The following is a 19,558-nucleotide window of genomic DNA, read 5'->3' as shown; positions in this document are numbered from 1 at the left end:
AGATCTTTTTGGCTATTTGGGGTCCCTTACCGTTCCAAATTATTTTGATAATTGGTTTTTCCATTTCTGCAAAAAAATCCTGTTGGGATTTTTTATTGGGCTTGCACTAAATCTGTAAATTAGTTTGGGTAGAATTGACATCTTAACGATATTTAGTTTTCCAATCCATGAACATGGTAGACACTGACAAACCAATCACAAGTAAAGAAACGGAAACAGTCATCAAAAATGTCCCAAAGGTAAAAAGCCAGAACCAAAGACAATCTAACATCAGTCTTGCACAAGCTCTTCCAAAAAAATGGAACAGGAAGGAACACTACTAAACTCATTCTATGAAGCCAACATTATCCTAATATCAAAACCAGATAAAGACACTATGAAAAAAAAAATTACAGACTAACATCTCTAATGAACACAGATGTAAAAATCCTCAACAAAATACTTGAAAACAGAATCCAAAAGCACATTAAAAGAACTACACACCACGATTTAAGTAGTTTTTATCCCAGGTATGCAAGGGTGGTTCAACACAAGAAAATCAAATAGTGTAATAAACCACACTAACAAAATGAAGAAAAAATCATATGATCCTTCCGATTGATGCCAAAAAGGCATTTGATAAAATACATCACCCTTTCTTGACAAAAACACTCCAAAACACAGGAATAGAAGGAGGTTTTCCCAATATGGTAAAACTGTATTCAACGGTGAATTACTGAACGCTTTCCTGATGAGCTCAGGAACAAGACGATGGTGCCCACTGTCACCATTGTTACTAAGTATCAATATCTATCATGTTAATAGACCACAGTTTGTTTATCCATTCATCTGCTGATGGACACCTGGGTTGTTTCCAACTTCTGGCAATCGTGAATGTCACTAAGAACATCGGTGTGCAGATGTCTGTTCATGTCACTGCTCTCAGTTCTTCTGGGCATACACCCAGCAGCAGTATTGCAGGGTCATGTGGCAAAGTCTATATTCAACTTCTTTAGGAACTGCCAAACAGTACTCCACAGTGGCTGTACCATTCTGCATTCCCACCCAAAGTAAGTAAGTATTCCCATCTCTCCACATCCTCTCCAACACTTGTAGTGGCCATTCTGATAGTTGTGAAATGGTACCTCACTGTAGCTTTGATTTGAATTTCCTAATCATTAGTGATGGTGAACATTTCTTCATGTGTGTTTTTTAAGAAAATATATCCACCCCCTCCCCCGTGGCTTTTTGCATGCTGACTGCTCTCTGTGTCCATTTGCTGTGCATTCTTCTGTGTCTGTATTTATTTTATTTCCCCTCCCCCCTTGCTGCTTTTTTGCTGTCTGCTCTCTGTGGCCATTTGCTGTGCGCTCTTCTGTGTTTTTTTGCTTGTCTCTCTCTTCTGTTGCATCACACTGCTGAGTCGGCTATGGCGCTTGTGGGCCGGGTGGCTCTCCATGGAGCTTGTGGGTTAGCCTGCCTTCACAAGGAGGCCCTGGGATGTGAAGCCAGGGTCTCCCATATGGTAGATGGGAGCCCAACTGATTGAGCCACAGCTGCTTCCCCTTCATGGGTTTTTTTGTCATTTGTATTTCTTCTTTGGATGAATGTCTATTCAAGTCTTTTGCCCATTTTTTAATTGGGTCATTTGTCTTTTTATTGTTGAGCTGTAACATCTTTTTATATATCCTGGATATTAAACCCTTATCTGACATGTGATTTCCAAATATTTTCTCCCATTGAATGGGCTGCCTTTTAAACCCTTTTGACAAAGTCCTGGGATGTGCAAAAGTGTTTAACTTTTAGGATGTCCCATTTATCTATTTTTTCTTCTGTTGCACATGCTTTGGGTGTTGTACGGTCCAAGAAACCACCACCTACTACAAGGTCTTGAAGCTGTTTCCTTATATTTTCTTCTAGTAGCTTTATAGTTCTGGCTTTTATATTTAGGTCTTTGATCCATTTTGAGTTGATTCTTGTATAGGGAGTGAGAGATAGGGGTCCTCTTTCATTCTTTTGGTTATAGATATCCACATGTCCCAGCATCGTTTGTTGAAAAGACTGTTTTGTTCCATTAATACTGACTTGGTAGGTTTGTCAAAAACCAGTTGACTGTACAGACAGATAAGGGTTTATTTCTGGGTTCTCAATTCTGTTCCACTGATCGATGTATTTATCTCCAGCCAGTACCATGCTGTTTTTTTTTAAAAAAAGATTTATTTATTTATTTATTTCCCCTTACCCCCCACCCTGGTTGTCTGTTCTCTGTGTCTATTTGCTGCATCGTCTACTTTGACCGCATCTGTTGTTGTCAGCGGCACAGCAATCTGTGTTTCTTTTTGTTGCGTCATCTTGTTGTGTGAGCTCTCCCAGTGTGCGGCACCATTCCTGGGCAAGCTGCACTTTCTTTCGCGTTGGGAGGCTCTCCTTACAGGGTGCACTCCTTGCACGTGGGGCTCCCCTACAAGGGGGACACCCCTGCGTGGCACGGCACTCCTTGTGTGCATCAGCACTGCGCACGGGCCAGTTCCACATGGGCCAAGGAGGCATGGACCTCCCATGTGGTAGACGGACGCCCTAAGCACTGGGCCAAGTCTGCTGCCAGCACCGTGCTGTTTGGACCACTGTAGCTTTGTAATATGTTTCAAGGTGAGGCAGTGAAATTCCTCCTATGTTGCTCTTTTTTTAAAGAATGCTTTGGCTATTGGGATCACTTTCCCTTCCAAATGAATTTGGTGACTGCCTTTTCTAATTCTAAGCTGTTGGGGTTTTGATTGGTATTGCACTGAAACTATAAATCAGTTTGTGTAAGATTGACATCTTCACGATATTTAATCTTCCAATCTGTGAACACGGAGTGTCTTTCCATTTGCTCTTATCTTTTAAAATTTCTTTTAGCACTGTTTCATGTTTTTTGCAATAGGTCCTGTACTTCTTTGGTTAAATTAATTCCTAGGTATCTGAGTCTTTGTTGCTATTGAAAATGGAGTTTTCCACCTTATTTCCTCCTCATATTGTTCAGTACTAGTGTACAAAAACATTAATGATTTTTGCATGCTGATCTTGTACGTGGCCACTTTGCTGAACTCATTTATTAGTTCAAGTAGCTTTACTGTTGACACTTCAGGATTTTTTAAGTACAGGATCATGTCATCTGCAAACAGGGAGAGTTTTACTTCCTCTTTTCCTATTTGGATGCCTTTAATTTTTTTTTTCTTTTCTTGTGTAACTGCCCTAGCTAGAACTTCTAGTACAATACTGAACAAAGGTGGTGACGGTGGGCATCCTTGTCTTGTTCCCCATCTTAGAGAGAAAGATTTTAACCCTTCCCCATTGAGTATGATGTTGGCTATGGATTTTTCATATATACCTTTTATCATATTGAGGGATTTTCCTGAATGCTTTTTCTCTGTCAGTTGAGACGATCATGTGTTTTTTTCCTTTAATTAGTTAATGTGGTATATTACATATTGATCTATTTTCTTATACTGAACCAGCCTTGCATACCAGGAATAAATCCCACTTGGTCATGATGTGTAAGTCTTTTGATATGCTGTTGGATTTGATTTGCAAGTATTATGTTGAGAATTTTTGCATCTATGTTCATTAGGGAGACTGGTCTGTAATTTTCTTGTAGTATCTTTATCTGGCTTTGGTATTAGGGTGATGTTGGCTTCATAAAATGTGTTGGGTAATTTTCCCTCCTCTTCAATTTTTTGGAAGCCTTTAAACAGTGTTCTTAATTCTTTTTGAAATGCTTGGTAGAATTCACCTGTGAAGCCATCTCTTCTGGATTTTTCTTTGCTGGGAGATTTTTGATGACAGATTCAATTTCAAGTGTGATTTGTTTGTTAAGTTCTTGTATTTCTTGTAGCGTCAGTGTGGTTGGTTGTGCATTTCTAGGAATTTGTCCAATTTCATCTAGGTTGTCTAGTTTGTTAGCATACAGTTTCTCATAATATCCCTTGATGATTCTTTTTATTTCTGTGGAGTCAGTTGTAAGTTTCCCCATTTCTAACTGTACTTATTTGCATCTTTTCTCTCTTTTTCTTTGTTAGTCTAGCTAGGGGTTTGCCAATTTTATTGATCTTCTGAAAGAGCTAGATTTTGGTTTTGTTGATTTTCTCCATTTTTCTTGTTGTTGTTCTTAATTTATTTCTGCTCTAATCTTTATTATTTCTTTCCTTCTGCTTGCTTTGGGATTGGTCTGCTATTCTTTTTCTAGTTTCTCTAGTTGTTCAGTTCAATCTTTGAGTTTAGCTCTTTCTTCTTTTTAAAATATAGGCATCTAGGGCTATACATTTCCCTCTCAAGACTGCCTTTGCTGTATCCCTTAAGTTTTGTTAAGTTGTGTTCTTATTTTCATTCATCTCAATATATATACTGATTTCACTTGCAATTTCTTCTTTGACCCACTGATTATTTAGAACTGTGTTGTTGAGCCTCCACATATTTGCAAATTTACTTTTTTCCTATTACTGATTTCCAGTTTCATTCCATTATGATCTGAGAAGGTGCTTTATATAATTTCAATCTTTTTATATTTATTGAGAGCTGCCTTGAACCCTAACATGTAGTTTATCCTGGAAAAAGATCCATGGGCACTTGAGAAGAATGTATAATTCACTGAGATTGGATGCAGTGCTCTGTACATATCTGTAAGGTCTAACTCGTTTATCGTAATATTGTTCAAGTTCTGTTTCCTTGTTGATCTTATGTCTGATTGTTCTATTTAAGGATGTAAGTGGGGTGTTGAAATCCCCAGTGATTACTGTAGAGATGTCTATTTCTCCCTTCAGTGTTCCCAGAGTTTGCCTCATGTATTTGCATGGAGTATCTTTTTCCAACCTCTCCCGTTCAGCTGGTATGTATCCCTGGGGCTAAGGTGAGTTTCTTGTAAGCAGCATATGGATGGCTCATGTTTTTTTAAATCCATTCTGTCAGCCTGTATCTTTTTATTGGGGAGTTTAGTCCATTCATACTCAATTATATTACTATAAATACAATATTTACTTCTACCACTTTATTCTTTGGTTTTCACATGTCATATCTTATTTGTATCTTTTAATTCTTTTGGTTACCCTTTCTGCTATTCTTTCTTTTATACTCTCCTCCAAGCCTGTCTCTACTGTTTTTCTTTCAGGTTCTAAGGCTGCCTTTAATATATCCTGCAAAGGTGGATTCTTTTTGCAAACTCTCTTAGTTTCTGTTTGTGAATATCTTATACTCACCTTCATTATTTGAAGGACAATTTTGCTGGATAAAGAATTCTCGGCTGGCAGTTTTTCCCTTTCAGTATACTAATTGCCTTCTTGCCTCCATGGTTTCAGAAGAGAAATCTGCACTAAGTCTCACTGGATGTCCCTTGTACATGATGGTTTGCTTCTCCCTTGCGGCTCAGAGAATTGTCTCTTTTTCTTTGACATTCTGAGTAGTATGTACCTTGGAGTACATGTATTTGGATTTATTCTAATTGGGGTACAACGTGCTTCTTGGACATATAAGTTCATTTCTTTCATGAGAATTGGGAAATTTTCAGCTATTGTTTCCTCAAATACTCTTTCTGCCCCCTTTCCTGTCTCTTCTTCTGGAACTCCCACGACACATATGTTGTTGCGTTTTGTGTTGTCATTCACCTCTCTGAGTCTCTGTTAAAGTTTTTCCATTCTTTCTTCTCTTCAATTTTAGCTGTTCTGTTTTTAGTATCACTTATTCTTTCTTCTACCATTCCTAGTCTGCTCTTTTATGCCACAAATGTGAATTTTTCTCCCTGAAGATTTATTTATTTACTCCCTCCCTTGCTGTTTGTTCCTTTTCTTTTGCTATCTCTTCTCTGTGTCTATTTACTGTGCATTTTTTTCCTGTATCTGCTTGTCTCCCTTTTGTTGTGTCACATTGCTGTGCCAGCTCTCCATGGCACATGGGTCAGCTTTGCCTTCACAAGGAGGCCCTGGGATGCGAACCCAGAGCCTCCCATATGGTAGACATGAGCCCAACTGATTGAACCACAGCCACTTCCCCACAAATGTGTTTTTGATCTCAGCTATTGTGTCCTTCAGTCCCATGTGCTCTGTTACTTTTCTTTTCAGGATTTCAAATTCTTCTTTGCACTTGCTCAATGTTTCCTTGGTGTCACTTATCTCTTTAACCATATTCTCTTGCAAGTCTTTAATTTGATTTTGGAAATTTGTGTACATCTCACTGATTAGTTCTCTCAAATTCTGCATCTCTTCTGGGGCTTTGATATATTCCTTTTCTTGGGCCATGCCTTCTATTTTCTTAGTATGGCTTGTGATTTTCTGCTGATATCTAGGCATCTGATTGGATGTAGTTTACTCAGATGCTCATTTTCTTTCTCTTTGGGGGATTTAGTGGCAGGAGGCTGTGTGTTACCACTGCTCTTTGATTCCTGGTTAGACCTGGATTGTTAGGATAGGTAGAGTTGTAGATCTTTAGCCCCTTTCCAGCTCCCAAGGCAAACAATGGTGCAGCCCCTGGCTTGGAAGGGCTCCTGGGACACAGCAGTCCAAATTTGTGGGCCAGCAGCTCAGTCAACCTTAGTCTGAGTCCCCCATCTCTCGCTCTGTGGGGTGGTAGATCCCTGGAGCCCCCTTTGTCTGTGGTGGCAGGCCCATAGGCCTGAGAGTTCTAAAGGGTCTCTAGTGTGGCGGATGGTGCCATCAGCACATTCTGTCATCACAACTTCCCTACTTTGTCCCTCTCTCCTCTGGGTGGTGTGCAGCCTTTGCCTGGTGTCCTAAACCCTAGAAGACCTTTTTCTTGGCTGTTTCGGCCTGTCCTCTAGCTGTTTTTCTCAAGAAGAAGAGAATCCTGTGTCTTTCTAGCCTGTCGTCTTCCCAGAAGTCCCCCAAATATGACTTCTTAAAAAAACAGTATTACTTTTATAAAAATAAGAATTAGTAACAGGAAGTGAAGGGGACTCATCAAATATACCTAAAAGAAGTAAAATTTAATGTGGTTTGATTTTTATGCCTTTGTAAGTCTTAAATCACTTAAATGGATAAATCACAAATTAAGATAAAAGGCAGCCCGTTAATTATACTTAAATTAGAAAATCTAGAAGTAAAAAAAAGAAAATGAAAAAAAAAAAGTAAAAATAAATCTCTATATGTTTTTCTTTTTCTGTAGACTTGTGTATATAAAATACTTTTAATGACTGTAACAGAGGAGTTTAGTAAGTATTGAGGAATTAGTGGAGAGAAAATCTGATACATTCAGGACTCCCAGATCATTGGTAGAGGGAAAGAATGAAAGGGACAGAAGAACTAGAGAAGAAAATGAGAAAGCTTTCCTTTCACTACTGTATGAGAATGTAAAATTATTTGACATAATAAGTCATGATTTGTAAATAAGTATAGAGTACATGCTTGTATACACACAAACATGCACAGAACACATCTATTTTACACACCATATATAATCTCACATCAGGATACACAAAACACAATAGGAATAAGCCCTCCCAATAGGATCAGGAGGAATTATAAAATAATGAAAAATGGTATAGCTTGCTTAAGGTGCTCAAATTAAAAAAAAAAAAGTCAATCAGAGCACTATTTAAAAAGGTACAAAGAATATAAATTAATGGGGTCTCTGTTTTAATATGATTAGTCAATGAAACGAAGGAGAAGAGTGTACCTACTATAGCATTCATTTAATATTTTTAGATCCATGTTGCCACATCAATCTTATATGCTTATCTTCTCCCAAGTGTTTAAAAAAGTGTATGTTGAAATTTTCTGAGCATGTATTTATTGAGGCTATTCACGTTTTTTTTTCCTGAGGAACTGGGGCTGGGGATTAAACCCAGAATCTTGCATGTGGGAAGATGGTGCTCAACCACTGAGCCCCATTGGCTTCCCTGGGTTGGTTTCTTCATTTGTTTGCTTGTTGTTTTTTGTTTTTAGGAGGCACCGGGAACCAAACCCCAGACCTCCCATGCGGGAAACAGGCACTCAACCCTTGAGCTATATCCACTCCCCAGGCTATTCACATTTTAAGCTATGATTTGCACATTCTCTCCTGGCGATTATGAGTAAATAAATGAAAGTTACTCAAATGAAGAAGATTTTATTAAAATGACGTAAGTAAGTAAATGTTGGATGATATATGTAGTCACCTTAGTAAAACATCAATCTGAAAACATTTTTGGTCTACATTTAGTCTTATTTTATCACACCATCATTAGTCTGGGGATTGTATAACTTTTTTTACTTGATATCTCACCTTTTGAAAGACATGGTGTCAGGAATCAATTATAAAGAAAGCAAGAAAGCATTTCATTGGTTTGAAATATATATTTCCACATAAAAACGAAGTCAGTGAAAAATATGAAAGACTTCAAATGCATAAATAATTAAAGAATGCCATTATGAGAAGTAAAAGAATTTACCTGACATAGAGGGATCTCTTCTGGCTAGTTCGAAGAGAACCTGATCCTGAACTGATGCTACTATTCATCATCTGCTCTCTTAAATCATGTATTTTAGCTTCAAAACGACTGTATTCTAATGGAAGAAAAAGAGAAATTTATATTTGATATTCTAAAAAAAATTAATTACTTGAAATTGTCAAATACACAAACCATCTTTTAATTGGTCAAATGTAGTTAGAACCTCAAGTAACGCAGGGCATAAGATTGTTCATTATGAAAATTTCAAACAATAACTTCTAAATATCACATAAATGAAAACTAATTGTTAGAATTTTTCCATGTGCTATCACATCTAGCCAATTAAAAAACAATTTCCATGCTTCAGATAGCAATATCAATCTCACATTAATGTCTACTTAACTGGAAATTCTTTGAAAATCAGAATTTATTCCAAATGTTTTGATTACTGAATTTTTCCATAAGGGAACCAGTTAATCTTATATTCTTAAATACAAATCTTATTCAGGGTCAATAGTAATGACAAACTATGCCTTACAAGATGATTATAAAATTTAATTCAATTCATAATTTACAAAGAGCCAAATTAATGATATAAAAGCAACCTGAAGTAACAATCATAACACTTATTTAAAATATTTTTTATAGAAAAATGAGTACAATTTTGAGGATGGACTATTTTTAACTAAATCACACATTAAAATCTACCAGATCTATTACTATCAAAAATCTTAAGCACTTTTTCAAAAACACTGTAATTCCATGTAATTAAATGTACTTATTCAGAATCCATCTGACTTTCTTATAAAGTCATTCTTCCATTTTTACAGCAACAGCAAAACATTTGCCTGGAAGTTTATACAGTTTAAGAAGACAGAGTAAGTATGACTATTGTTGAGATTCTCTTCCTTAGTTATGAAGTTTTATGCATAATAACATTAATTGAAGGAACAATTCATCAAAAAACTCATGTATTTGAAAGCTCACAATAATACATAATGAAATGTTATTATTTGGTCTTTAAAAATATAATAAAAATTGAAAATATAAACATTAGCAAATTCATTAGTATAATGTACCCTATAAAATTCAACAATTCTCAGCTCATGACCAAACTTCTTCAGTCTGTGAAAACACAGCTAAAACTTAGACGGACTGATGAAGAGATATAGATAAAAATATAAACTACATCATGAATTTACAATGGTTCTACTTAAAAAATTTTAAGTAGGAAAAAATTTTTCTACTTAAAAATTAGGATCATTGGGATTCTATTTAATCTTTAACTTATATCAGTATCTCCTTTCTTTGCATATGAAGAATTTTGGTTCTCAAGATACTGAGGATAATAGAATTAGAATACTACATAATAATTTATTTGTTTTATCCAATGAAATAACATTTAAAATAATACCACCAACAACACTAACATCATGATATGATTTCAAAAACAGTTCATTTTTTTCCCCTAGTTATTTTTATCCTTAGGATGTAGCCCATTAGGGATGTACAATTGAATTGCCATGTTTTAAAGTCATTTGGAAAAGTTCCTCCCTGGGTGGCAATGCTGCTTGCCAAATGAATACATATTTAGGTTCATTTGCTCCTTTTTACTTTCAATTTCAAATTTCAGGGGTTGCTGTTTAAATTTTTGTTTTTAAAATTAGGTAAAATATTTACAGAGTTCCAAAGTCAAATATGTAAAACAAGGCTATTCAAGGAAAAAAACCTCTCTCTCCAATTCTCCCATCCTATTCCCTTCTTGCTCTAAAATGTAAACATCTAAAGAAAGGTTTACACTTCTATTTTCAACAATATAAGCAGATATATGACATACATGCAAATATGTTTAAATACGTATTCTCTATTATTTTTATGTGCATATATATATTATATATAAATATATAGTTATGCATGGGTGTGTTCATATGTAATGTACACTTATGTATTTCCCACCTTTTCAGATAAATAGTAATAAACACATTTCTCGCCTTTGCTTTTTTTCACTTATCAGTAGTTAAATTTTGATGATCACTCCATAATAGTATATAGACATTCCTTATTCTTCTTTGTAGCTACACAGTTCTTTTATTTGTAAATGCCACCTCTTTGTTTGAGGCATGTATCTTAGAGGCTGCAGAGCTGGACTTTGTTTTATTAACAAATCTGAAAATAGTTTTCTTTTAACAATGAAGTTGTTAAAAGAAATGGTTGAGGTTGATCTCAGTTTTAGTTATACTGTTTTATGCTATATTTATATATATTGAAATAATTTTTTTTTTTTGAGGCAAGTTGGGTTTATTGGAATGGGTCTCACAGGTACTTAACATCACAAATATTAGTATAACAACCATGAAGGGACATACAATTTTACAGTTATCACTAAGCAAGTTTGAGTGACAGGGTAAGCAAAGTGCACCATCTGGAAAATCAGTTTTTTCATTTTTAAAACATGACTTGACAAAATGAATAGTCTCTGAAAATTTGATGATGTCTGTGGTCTTTCATGGGTGGTGAAAGTTTCCTAGCTCTGGTATAGTTGGGACTCCTCATATTTGGTTAGGAAGCAGGGGTGAATGATCTTGTTGTCTGAGATGATGTCTTTTTTTAGCAGTGAGCTCCTGGGCGGAGATGCTGTTATCTGGAATATGGGGCAGAGATATCCTTCTCAAATGGAGAAATCTTTTTTATATATAGCCTGTGGCAGATTATATTTTTAAAAAATGCCAGCATTCCACATATCCTTCTACAAATGACTTGTCACTCCCCCATTAAGAGGTGAACACTAAATGCCATGTCCGTGAATCTGTGCTGGTCCCATGACCCACTAGTAAACCATAATGGAATGTGGCAAAAGTTACTTTTAAAGTTAAATCAGAAAAGGCCTTAAAGCTTTTGCCTGGTTCTTTGGAGATGCTTGTTCTGGGGGAAGTAAGACACCATGCAAGAAATTTAATTACTCTAAAACTACCATGCTGCAGAGGTCATATGATGGTGAAGTCATCCCAAACTTTCCAGCCAGAATTACCAAGATACAAGACAAGGTGAGTGAAGCAATCTTGGGTCCTCCAGAGCAGCCCATCCGCAAACCACTAAGTGATCTTATGCTACAAGAAACCACCGAGCCAAAATCTTGCTCAAATTTCTAACCTGTAGAATCCATAAAATATTTACTGTTTTAATCTGCTAAGCTTTGGGTAGTCTGTAAAGCAACAGTAATAAACAGTTTCACTGTGTGGTTAATATTTTTTTTATACCCCCCCCCACGGCTTTTGTTTGCTGTTTTGTGTCCATTTGCTGTGCATTCTTCTGTGTCTGTATTTATTATTATTATTAATTTATTCCCCCCTTCTTGCGGCTTGCTTGCTGTCTGCTCTCTGTGTCCATTCACTGCACATTCTCCTGCGTTTTTGCTTTTCTCCCTTTTTGTCGTGTCACCTTGCTGAGTCAGCTCTCTGCAGCCTGCAGCTGAGTCTACCTTCACAAGGAGGCTCTGGGATGCGAACCCAGGGCCTCCCATACAGCAGACCGGAGCCCAACTGATTGAGCCGCAGCCACTTCCCTCTGTGGTTAATTTTATTCATTTAAGCATGTGTGTGTATGATCTATTCTTTTGTTCTAATGGTAACCTTTTGTTTGGGTATCCTTTGGTTCCCTATTTCAAGCAATCTCCCCAGCACCTGACTTGAAATAATACCCTTTTATTTCCAGTTAATAATTATGAAGCAATTAGCACAGTTATTTTATCTTTGAATTCTCTCTCCCTATTTCCTGATAGCTGAACTTTATCCAAATTGTCAGACATATAGCCATCTTAATTAATGCTAACATCAATCCTATTCAGTATCTTGCCATCATTTTTGGATAGCTGGAATTCGTTCTCTTTCCTCAGGAAACATTTATAAGAACAATACAATTCTAATTCTTTGTTTTAAAGGGGAAAATCTGTTTGATTCAGTGTCTTTCTCTGAGTATGTTAATTCCTTGGACACCTACAAACCACTGCTGCTGAAATTCTGACGACAATCTGATTTTCTTTCTTTTAAGGTCTTTCTTTTTTTGGAAGAGGGTGTGGGAGGGGACTGGATTTCCAAAGAATTTTTTTTTGCTTTAAATTCCAATACTGGGAGCCAGTGTAGCTCAAGAAGTTGAGCGCCAGCAAACCACATACTTTGTCCTGGAATCAATCCCTGGGCCCTGGGACCTAAAACCAAACAAATAAAAACTAATAGAGAAGCGGATTTGGCTCAACTGATAGAGCATCTGCCTATCACATGGGAGGTACAGGGTTCAAATTCAGGGCCTCCTGACCCATGTGGTGAGCTGGCCCATGTGCTATGCTGATGCACGCAAGGAGTGCGCCCTGCAAGGAGAGCCTCCCCGTGTGGAAAAAAGGGCAACCTGCCCAGGAGTGGCGCCGCACACACAGAGAGCTGATGCAGCAAGATGACGCAACAACAACAAAAAAGAGACACTTATTCCTGGTGCTGCTGACAAGAACTTGAGCGGACAAAGAAGAGCACACAGCAAATGGACAGAAAGCAGACAATGGGCAGGGAAGGAGAGAAATAAAGAAAAAATAAGTCTTAAAAAAAAAAAAAAAAAACAAACCAAAAAACTAATACATATTTTTTTAAGGAGTACCTTAAGGAGGACCTCGTATATGGGAAGCAGGTGCTCAATCCCTGAGCTACATCTGCTCCCCTAAATTCCAATGCTTTTATTGAGTATTTTTCAATGTTGGTTATTATTTTAGATACATAGGATGTCCTTTCAATATGCAATTTGAAAAAATTTTTTATTTCGGAAAGTTTTCTTGTGTATATTTTTTAAAAGAAGGTATCATGGATTGAACCCAGGAACTCGAACGTGGGGGTCAGGCAATCAATCACTGAGGTACATCCGTTCCCCTTATACATATATATTTTATTTTTTCTGTTCTATTACTTATTTTTCTTTCTAGGATACTCTTTTTTTTTTCAAGTGAAGAATTTATTATTTTTTATAGATACACAGATGGTATGATTATAGGCCAGTTCTGATATACAGTAAAACCCTTCTGTCCACCTTTCTTTTTGCTAAATGAATCATAACAATCATTTTTACAATTTTTAAAAAAATGCTAATATTTGGGTATTAAGTCAGGGTATTTTCTTATCTATCTATCTATTATTTTATTACATTCAGAAAATATGAGGTCCCCATATTCCCTCCCAACCCCCTCACCCTACTCCTCCCCCCATAACAACAATCTCCTCCATCATCATGAGACATTCATTGCATTTGGTGAATACATCTCTGCGCACCACTGCACCTCATGGTCAATGGCCACATCATAGCCCACACTCTCCCACGTTCCATCCAGTGGGCCATGGGAGGACATACAATGTCCGGTAGTTGTCCCTGCAGCACCACCGAGGACAACTCCAAGTCCCGAAAACGCCTCCATATCTCATCTCTTCCTCCCATTCCCCACACCCAGCAGCCACCATGGCCACTTTCTCCACACCAATGCCACATTTTCTTTGATTACTAATCACAACAGTTCATGAATAGAGTATAAGTAAGTTCACTCTAATCCATATTCTATTCCTCCACCCTGTGGACCTTGGATTGGTTGTGTCCACTCCACATCTATATCAAGAGGGGGCTTAGATTCCACATGGATGCTGGATGCAATCCTCCTGCTTTCAGTTGCAGGCACTCTTGGCTCCATGGTGTGGTGTTGACCTTCTTCAACTCCATGTTAGCTGAGTGGGGTAAGTCCAATAAACCAGAGTGTAGGAGCTGAAGTCTGTTGAGGCTCAGGGCCTCGCTATCATATGGTCAGTCCAGAGATTCAGATCCTCTGGGTATATATTAAACCCCAGCACCAACTACAGTTCTGGTAAACGTTAACAGGAGAGGCTTGTGAAAAAAGATCACATCTGAGTCCAGCTCCATCACACAGAGACACAAACTCCAAAGAAGGGCCAACTGACATAGCACTGAACTCCATCTGCCATGACCATAGAACCTGTGGGTCTCTGTAGCCCTCAGAAGAACCAATACCCGGGGCTTTATCTACTTTATCTGTCTCTGGGACTCTGCTGAGGTGTGTATAAGGGCGACCCCTCTGATAACCTCCTGGCTCTTTTTTGGAGACTCATAGCTATACAAACTTATTTGTCCTTTCCATTTCCCTCTTGATTCAGGTCAAAAAGCATTTTTAACTCCTGGTATTATATGTAGACTGAGATATTCTGCTCGTCCAAGTTGACCGTTGTATTCAAGGTCATTTTCTAGTTACATCATCAGCTGGTATTTGGTAGTAATCCCTCGGTGCCAGGGAGGCTCATCCCCGGGAGTCATGTCCCATGCTGGGGGGAAGGCAACGTATTTACATGCTGAGTTTGGCTTCGAGACTGGCCACATTTGAGTAACACGGAGGCTCTCAGGAGGTAACTCTTAGGCAACCTGCAGCTCTAGGCCTTGTTCTTATTTCAGGTGCACAGGCTCACAATCATACTCATTAGTATCAAGGGCTTGTGGTTGGACCTTCATTCTTTTTTGGTCTTTGCCGTTGCGCTTGGGGGATTGTTGCTGTTCCTTTAGGGACTGTGATAGAGCTCCCCTGGCTAGGAACTCAGTACTCCCTCAGCTGTTGTTTTTAATTGTATCCATTATGAAAATATCCAAACATTTTTATGTACCCTGGATATATGCCCTATAGAACTCCCTGCCAACCATGTGTCCCCTGTCAATAATATCCCACACCAGTATTCCTCCGCTGCCATTGTTGAACCTCTCTGTGATCCAAAACTTCCTGAAAAGTGAAGCCCAATACATTGCCAGGTTCCCTTATTAATAAAATGGAATATAGCAATGAATTTAAAGGTTAGATATAGAATACATATTAACTTTGAAAAATTAAGGTAAAAATAAATTGGGGTATCAAAAAATTTAAAAATGTGAAAATTTTGTTTTTTGATGTGTTGCCTTCCATCACTGCAATAAGTGTTTATCCTGTATGCAAATTGGCAAGGCAAGTACTTCCGTCTTTTCCTCAGTGTCTACGTCCTTTTTCTTTTCTTTTTTCTAATTATTAAGCTTATCTTCACAAGAGTTTTAGATCACGTAATTTATATATACAATATATGGTACTCCCACATATCCAACATAAAACCTTTTCCCTTCCACAGCAATAATCTTTTTACATATTCATAATATATATATTGAAACTGATGTATATTTTTACAATTTTTAAAACAACACATAGCATTCTTGGCTGATGCAACTTCAAGAACATACTGGTATATAACAGCTACTTTAAGAAGAGCAATGGGAAAAAAACTTATTTAAATACTGATTTCATATACAAAAAGAGCAATGTTAGTTATATAATGTGCTTGACGGATCCTTTTTTCTATATCAATTTAAAATCAAAATAACTTCGACTCAGACCGCTAAACTTTTTTCTGAAAATTACACAGTAAGAACATGCAGCATGACTTGGTGATGTGACCTCTTTTGCTGCAGGTGTGAAAGTAAACTTTGCTACGTCAGGAACTGATTTCCAATGGACTAGTAGTTCCCACTTTCAACCCAAAAGGACCTCTGAGTAAGGCAAGGCCACGGGAAGACATGTACTTCTTTGTCATCTGGGAATGCAGACTGTAGTTGGGGCCGGCTATATTTGACAGCTTTTGAAGTGTACTTCAAACACAATGGGTATGTTGCTACCTGAGTCAAACTGCCTTTACACGTTTCTTTTGTGCTTTCCAAATAATTATTTTCACTATGACTTGAACTCTGTACCATATACCACTGATTAGAACAGGACATCACTGGATATCAACCACCCATCCACTAATGTCCACAGACCCCATGACCACTGCCACTTCAGCCAAATGCCACACACAAGCATGCAGGCTTTTCTAAGGACAAATTAAAAGTATAAAGCAAAAGAAGAATAACAAACACTAAAGATATTTAAAAATAATGAAAACAACAAAATAAAAACCTCAGACCCCTTCCAAATGACAATTATTCATAATCTCTGAATTTGATTTTCTATGCAAAAGGAATGATTCCCCAAGAAGAATGACAAATAAATGGTATGACATTTTCAAAAAGTCAAATCTAGAAAGTTTCCCTTTTTGGTGCTACTTGGAAATTTACTATTTCTTCTTTTCCTGTGTTACCGTATCATGAGTTCTGTAGTCTTTTTGCTCAGCTTAAGTCATGAGCAGGACCTAGGGCACTCTTATTATATGTATGTTGTATATTCTTTGCCTCCCTTTCATAACTGTCATTCTCAAATCCTTTTTATGCTTTTTTTTTTTTCTGTAACCATTTTTTTTTCTTTTAAAGGAGGTACCAGGGATTGAACCTGGACTTCACATGTGGGAAGCAGGAGCTCAAATCACTGAGCTACACCTACTCTCTGTAATATATTTTTAAGGAAACTGAAGCAATAACAAATTTTGTTTTTCCTGAAAAACTGGAGAGTAACTTACTACCTTGATGTCTCATGCCCCTGTACACTTCAGTGTATAGCGTATGTTTCCTACAAAGATATTTTCTACATAACCACACAACGATTAAAATCAGAAAAGTAACATTTATAACAATCTAATGCTCAGACCCCAATGAAGTTTCATCAGTAATGCCCTTTATAGCAAAAGGATCCAGTTCAAAATTACAAGTTGTTTTTAGTTGTCATCTTTTCAGATTCTTTCAGTCAGAATACAGTTCTTCAGTTTTACTTTGACTTTTGCTATTTTGACACTGTTAAAGATTATATACTAGTTATTTTGTAGAATGTCTCTCAATATGAATTTGTCTAATGCTTTCTAATGATTAGATTTAGGCTATACATTTTTGACAGGAACACAACAGAAGAGCTGTTACGTTCTTTCCAAAGCACTCTACCAAATGGGACACAATTTTGATTTGTACTCTTATTAATGTTAATAACTTTGATCACTTGATTAAGGACTAATCTGCCAGGTTTTTCCACTGTAGTTATTCTATTTCCTTTTGCAAATAAGTATATTTAAAGTTACAGGTTTTCTCATGCCCACCAAACTTTCAATTAATTAATTAATTAATATTAGTATGGACTAGTGGGCTCCTAATTTTTTCAAAAGGTTACAGTATTAATTTGATGCTCAAACTATTGTAATTTTGGCCAGTGAGAGTCCCTTTAAAATGATTCTGGGTCCTTCTGACAAATCTCCATCACTCTTGGAGTATTTCTTTGCCTTCTGCATGGGATATGACAGAATAATCCAGTACTTTCCCTGTTTCATCCCTGGAATGAGCCATTTGTCTAAAGAGCCTTGGTAATTTTAGTTGGGAATAATATTTATAAGCCAAGATCTGGGTGCTAGAAGTGGTAATTGCTATTAGGTGTCATTGAACCCAGTCCCTCTCACTGAGCAGAAAGAATATATACATACAAACATACATTTATGTCCATATTTATATCTATAGAAGTTGAAAAACCATTAATTCATACCAATTTCTCCAATTCTAACCCAATATTACTTATATTTAGTTTAAGATAATTTAATCCCTTTTCATATTTATAACTCTCTTGTGCAAGAGTGAAAATCATATATAACATTGACCTTAACACATATACTCACTGGACCAATCTCTCTCTAAGTAACCAAACTTACACCTCCACCCTCATCTACTTCCCTGATTAGATTCTCAGCATCCCCATGTGGAAGCCTTCCTCACCCTGGCTGAGTTCTCATACTTCCTCATGGACCACAATAATTCTCACCCTTTTCCCCATCCACTCAGTGCAGATACCTACTTTACTCTGTTCCAAAGTATGGCTTTAGGACAAATTAATTAGGATGTGTGTGAAAGGAGAAGTGCTCTTTATTTTTCATTTGAAAAAATTTCCCCTTTTAAACCTACCTCAAGGAAATATGTCTCTTTAACTTAAAAAGTTAATTTTGGAAATACTAATTTTCTTTATTTCTAATAATTTTCTGAGTTCTACCAACTCATTGATGTTGTTTTTTCATGTATTTTATCTTTGTTCTCTTGTTTTGAAATAATAGGTTTTCATTTGTTTTGTGGGATGCCTTTCTGGTGTGCTTTCATTGTCTGCAGAGAAGTTATTCTGATCCTGTTTTCATTTTTCAAAGAGCTTTTCATGGGATTCAACTCTTGATTCTTTTCTGTTGTCATTTTTATGAGAAATTAGCTTTCCTGAACTTTTTATATAGGAGTTATAGGTTAGAATAGGCTTTCTAGCTAAGCAGCTCTAAAGCCTTATCTTTTGTTGTTTCTGTCAAGTGTTCAAAGATATGATCTTACACACTGTGACATTTTTTGGCATTGTACTTTTCCCCACCCAAACCGTCTATATTCTTTGCCCCTTTTATCCCTAGCCTGCTCTGTATTTTCTTTCTAGTTTTTCCTAAATGTAGAGCTCTGAACTGAAAGGGAGTTCCAAATCGGTGAATTGTATGAGTTCACAATGCCCAGAAAGCTCCAGCTCCTTCAACACCATCTTACACATAAAGATTGGATTCTGCAAAACCTCAACAACTCTATTATCTATGGAGTACTGGTTAGCTTTTGGGCTTCTCCTGTTCTTTCCTTTCTATAGATGCTGATATCACAGGGTCATGTAGTTGGTTTGTTTTCATCCATTTGTATTTTAGAGTTCATGGGGATACCTTTTCATCGAGTTTTGTCAATGGGTTTTGGTTTTGTGCTCCTAATGAGGGGAAGGCATAGTTTGGGAGATTTGGCTTTAACTTTATTTCCTCACTTGGTATTTTCTATTTGTCCCAATTATTCTGTTTCTAGTATTTTAGCAGTTACCCTAGAAAATTAGGGAGTGATGAATTTTAAATATCTTTGTCTTTAATATTTTAATCTTTTACATGTAATTTATTTTACATTTATCATTTTTAAACAATGGCTGTATTTAACTAGCTTACAAATTTCCCCAAAATTTAACGATTAGCTTACACAAGCCAGTATACCACTGCACTTAGAATAAAAGTTATTTCTTTACTCCCTTAGCTCTGAGTTCCCAATTCCTTTCACTTTTTATTTGATAATTCCTTACTGCCGTTAACAGCTCTGTGATGCTTTTAACAAGATGCTAATTATATTTCACGTAGCATTAACAGTCTGAGCAGTTTGCTAATC

At 36.8% G+C, this 19,558-nt stretch overlaps 1 protein-coding gene across 15 annotated transcripts in view; it reads right to left on the bottom strand.

Annotated features, from left to right (window-relative positions):
- DLG1 (discs large MAGUK scaffold protein 1) overlaps positions 1-19,558 on the bottom strand; it is a 281,505-nt gene that overhangs the window by 50,079 nt on the left and 211,868 nt on the right. For all 15 annotated transcript variants that reach the window (XM_058295595.2, XM_058295596.2, XM_058295597.2 and 12 more), the window contains one exon: positions 8,393-8,507. In XM_058295595.2, the coding sequence (XP_058151578.1) occupies positions 8,393-8,507 (115 nt within the window). The remainder of the gene's footprint in view (positions 1-8,392; positions 8,508-19,558) is intronic.

The sequence above is a fragment of the Dasypus novemcinctus genome, chromosome 4, assembly GCF_030445035.2.
Source record: "Dasypus novemcinctus isolate mDasNov1 chromosome 4, mDasNov1.1.hap2, whole genome shotgun sequence".
In the NCBI taxonomy this organism is placed as follows: Eukaryota; Metazoa; Chordata; class Mammalia; order Cingulata; family Dasypodidae; genus Dasypus; species Dasypus novemcinctus.
The sequence above is the reverse complement of the archived record's forward strand: the minus strand, read 5'-3'. Positions and strand labels throughout refer to the sequence as shown.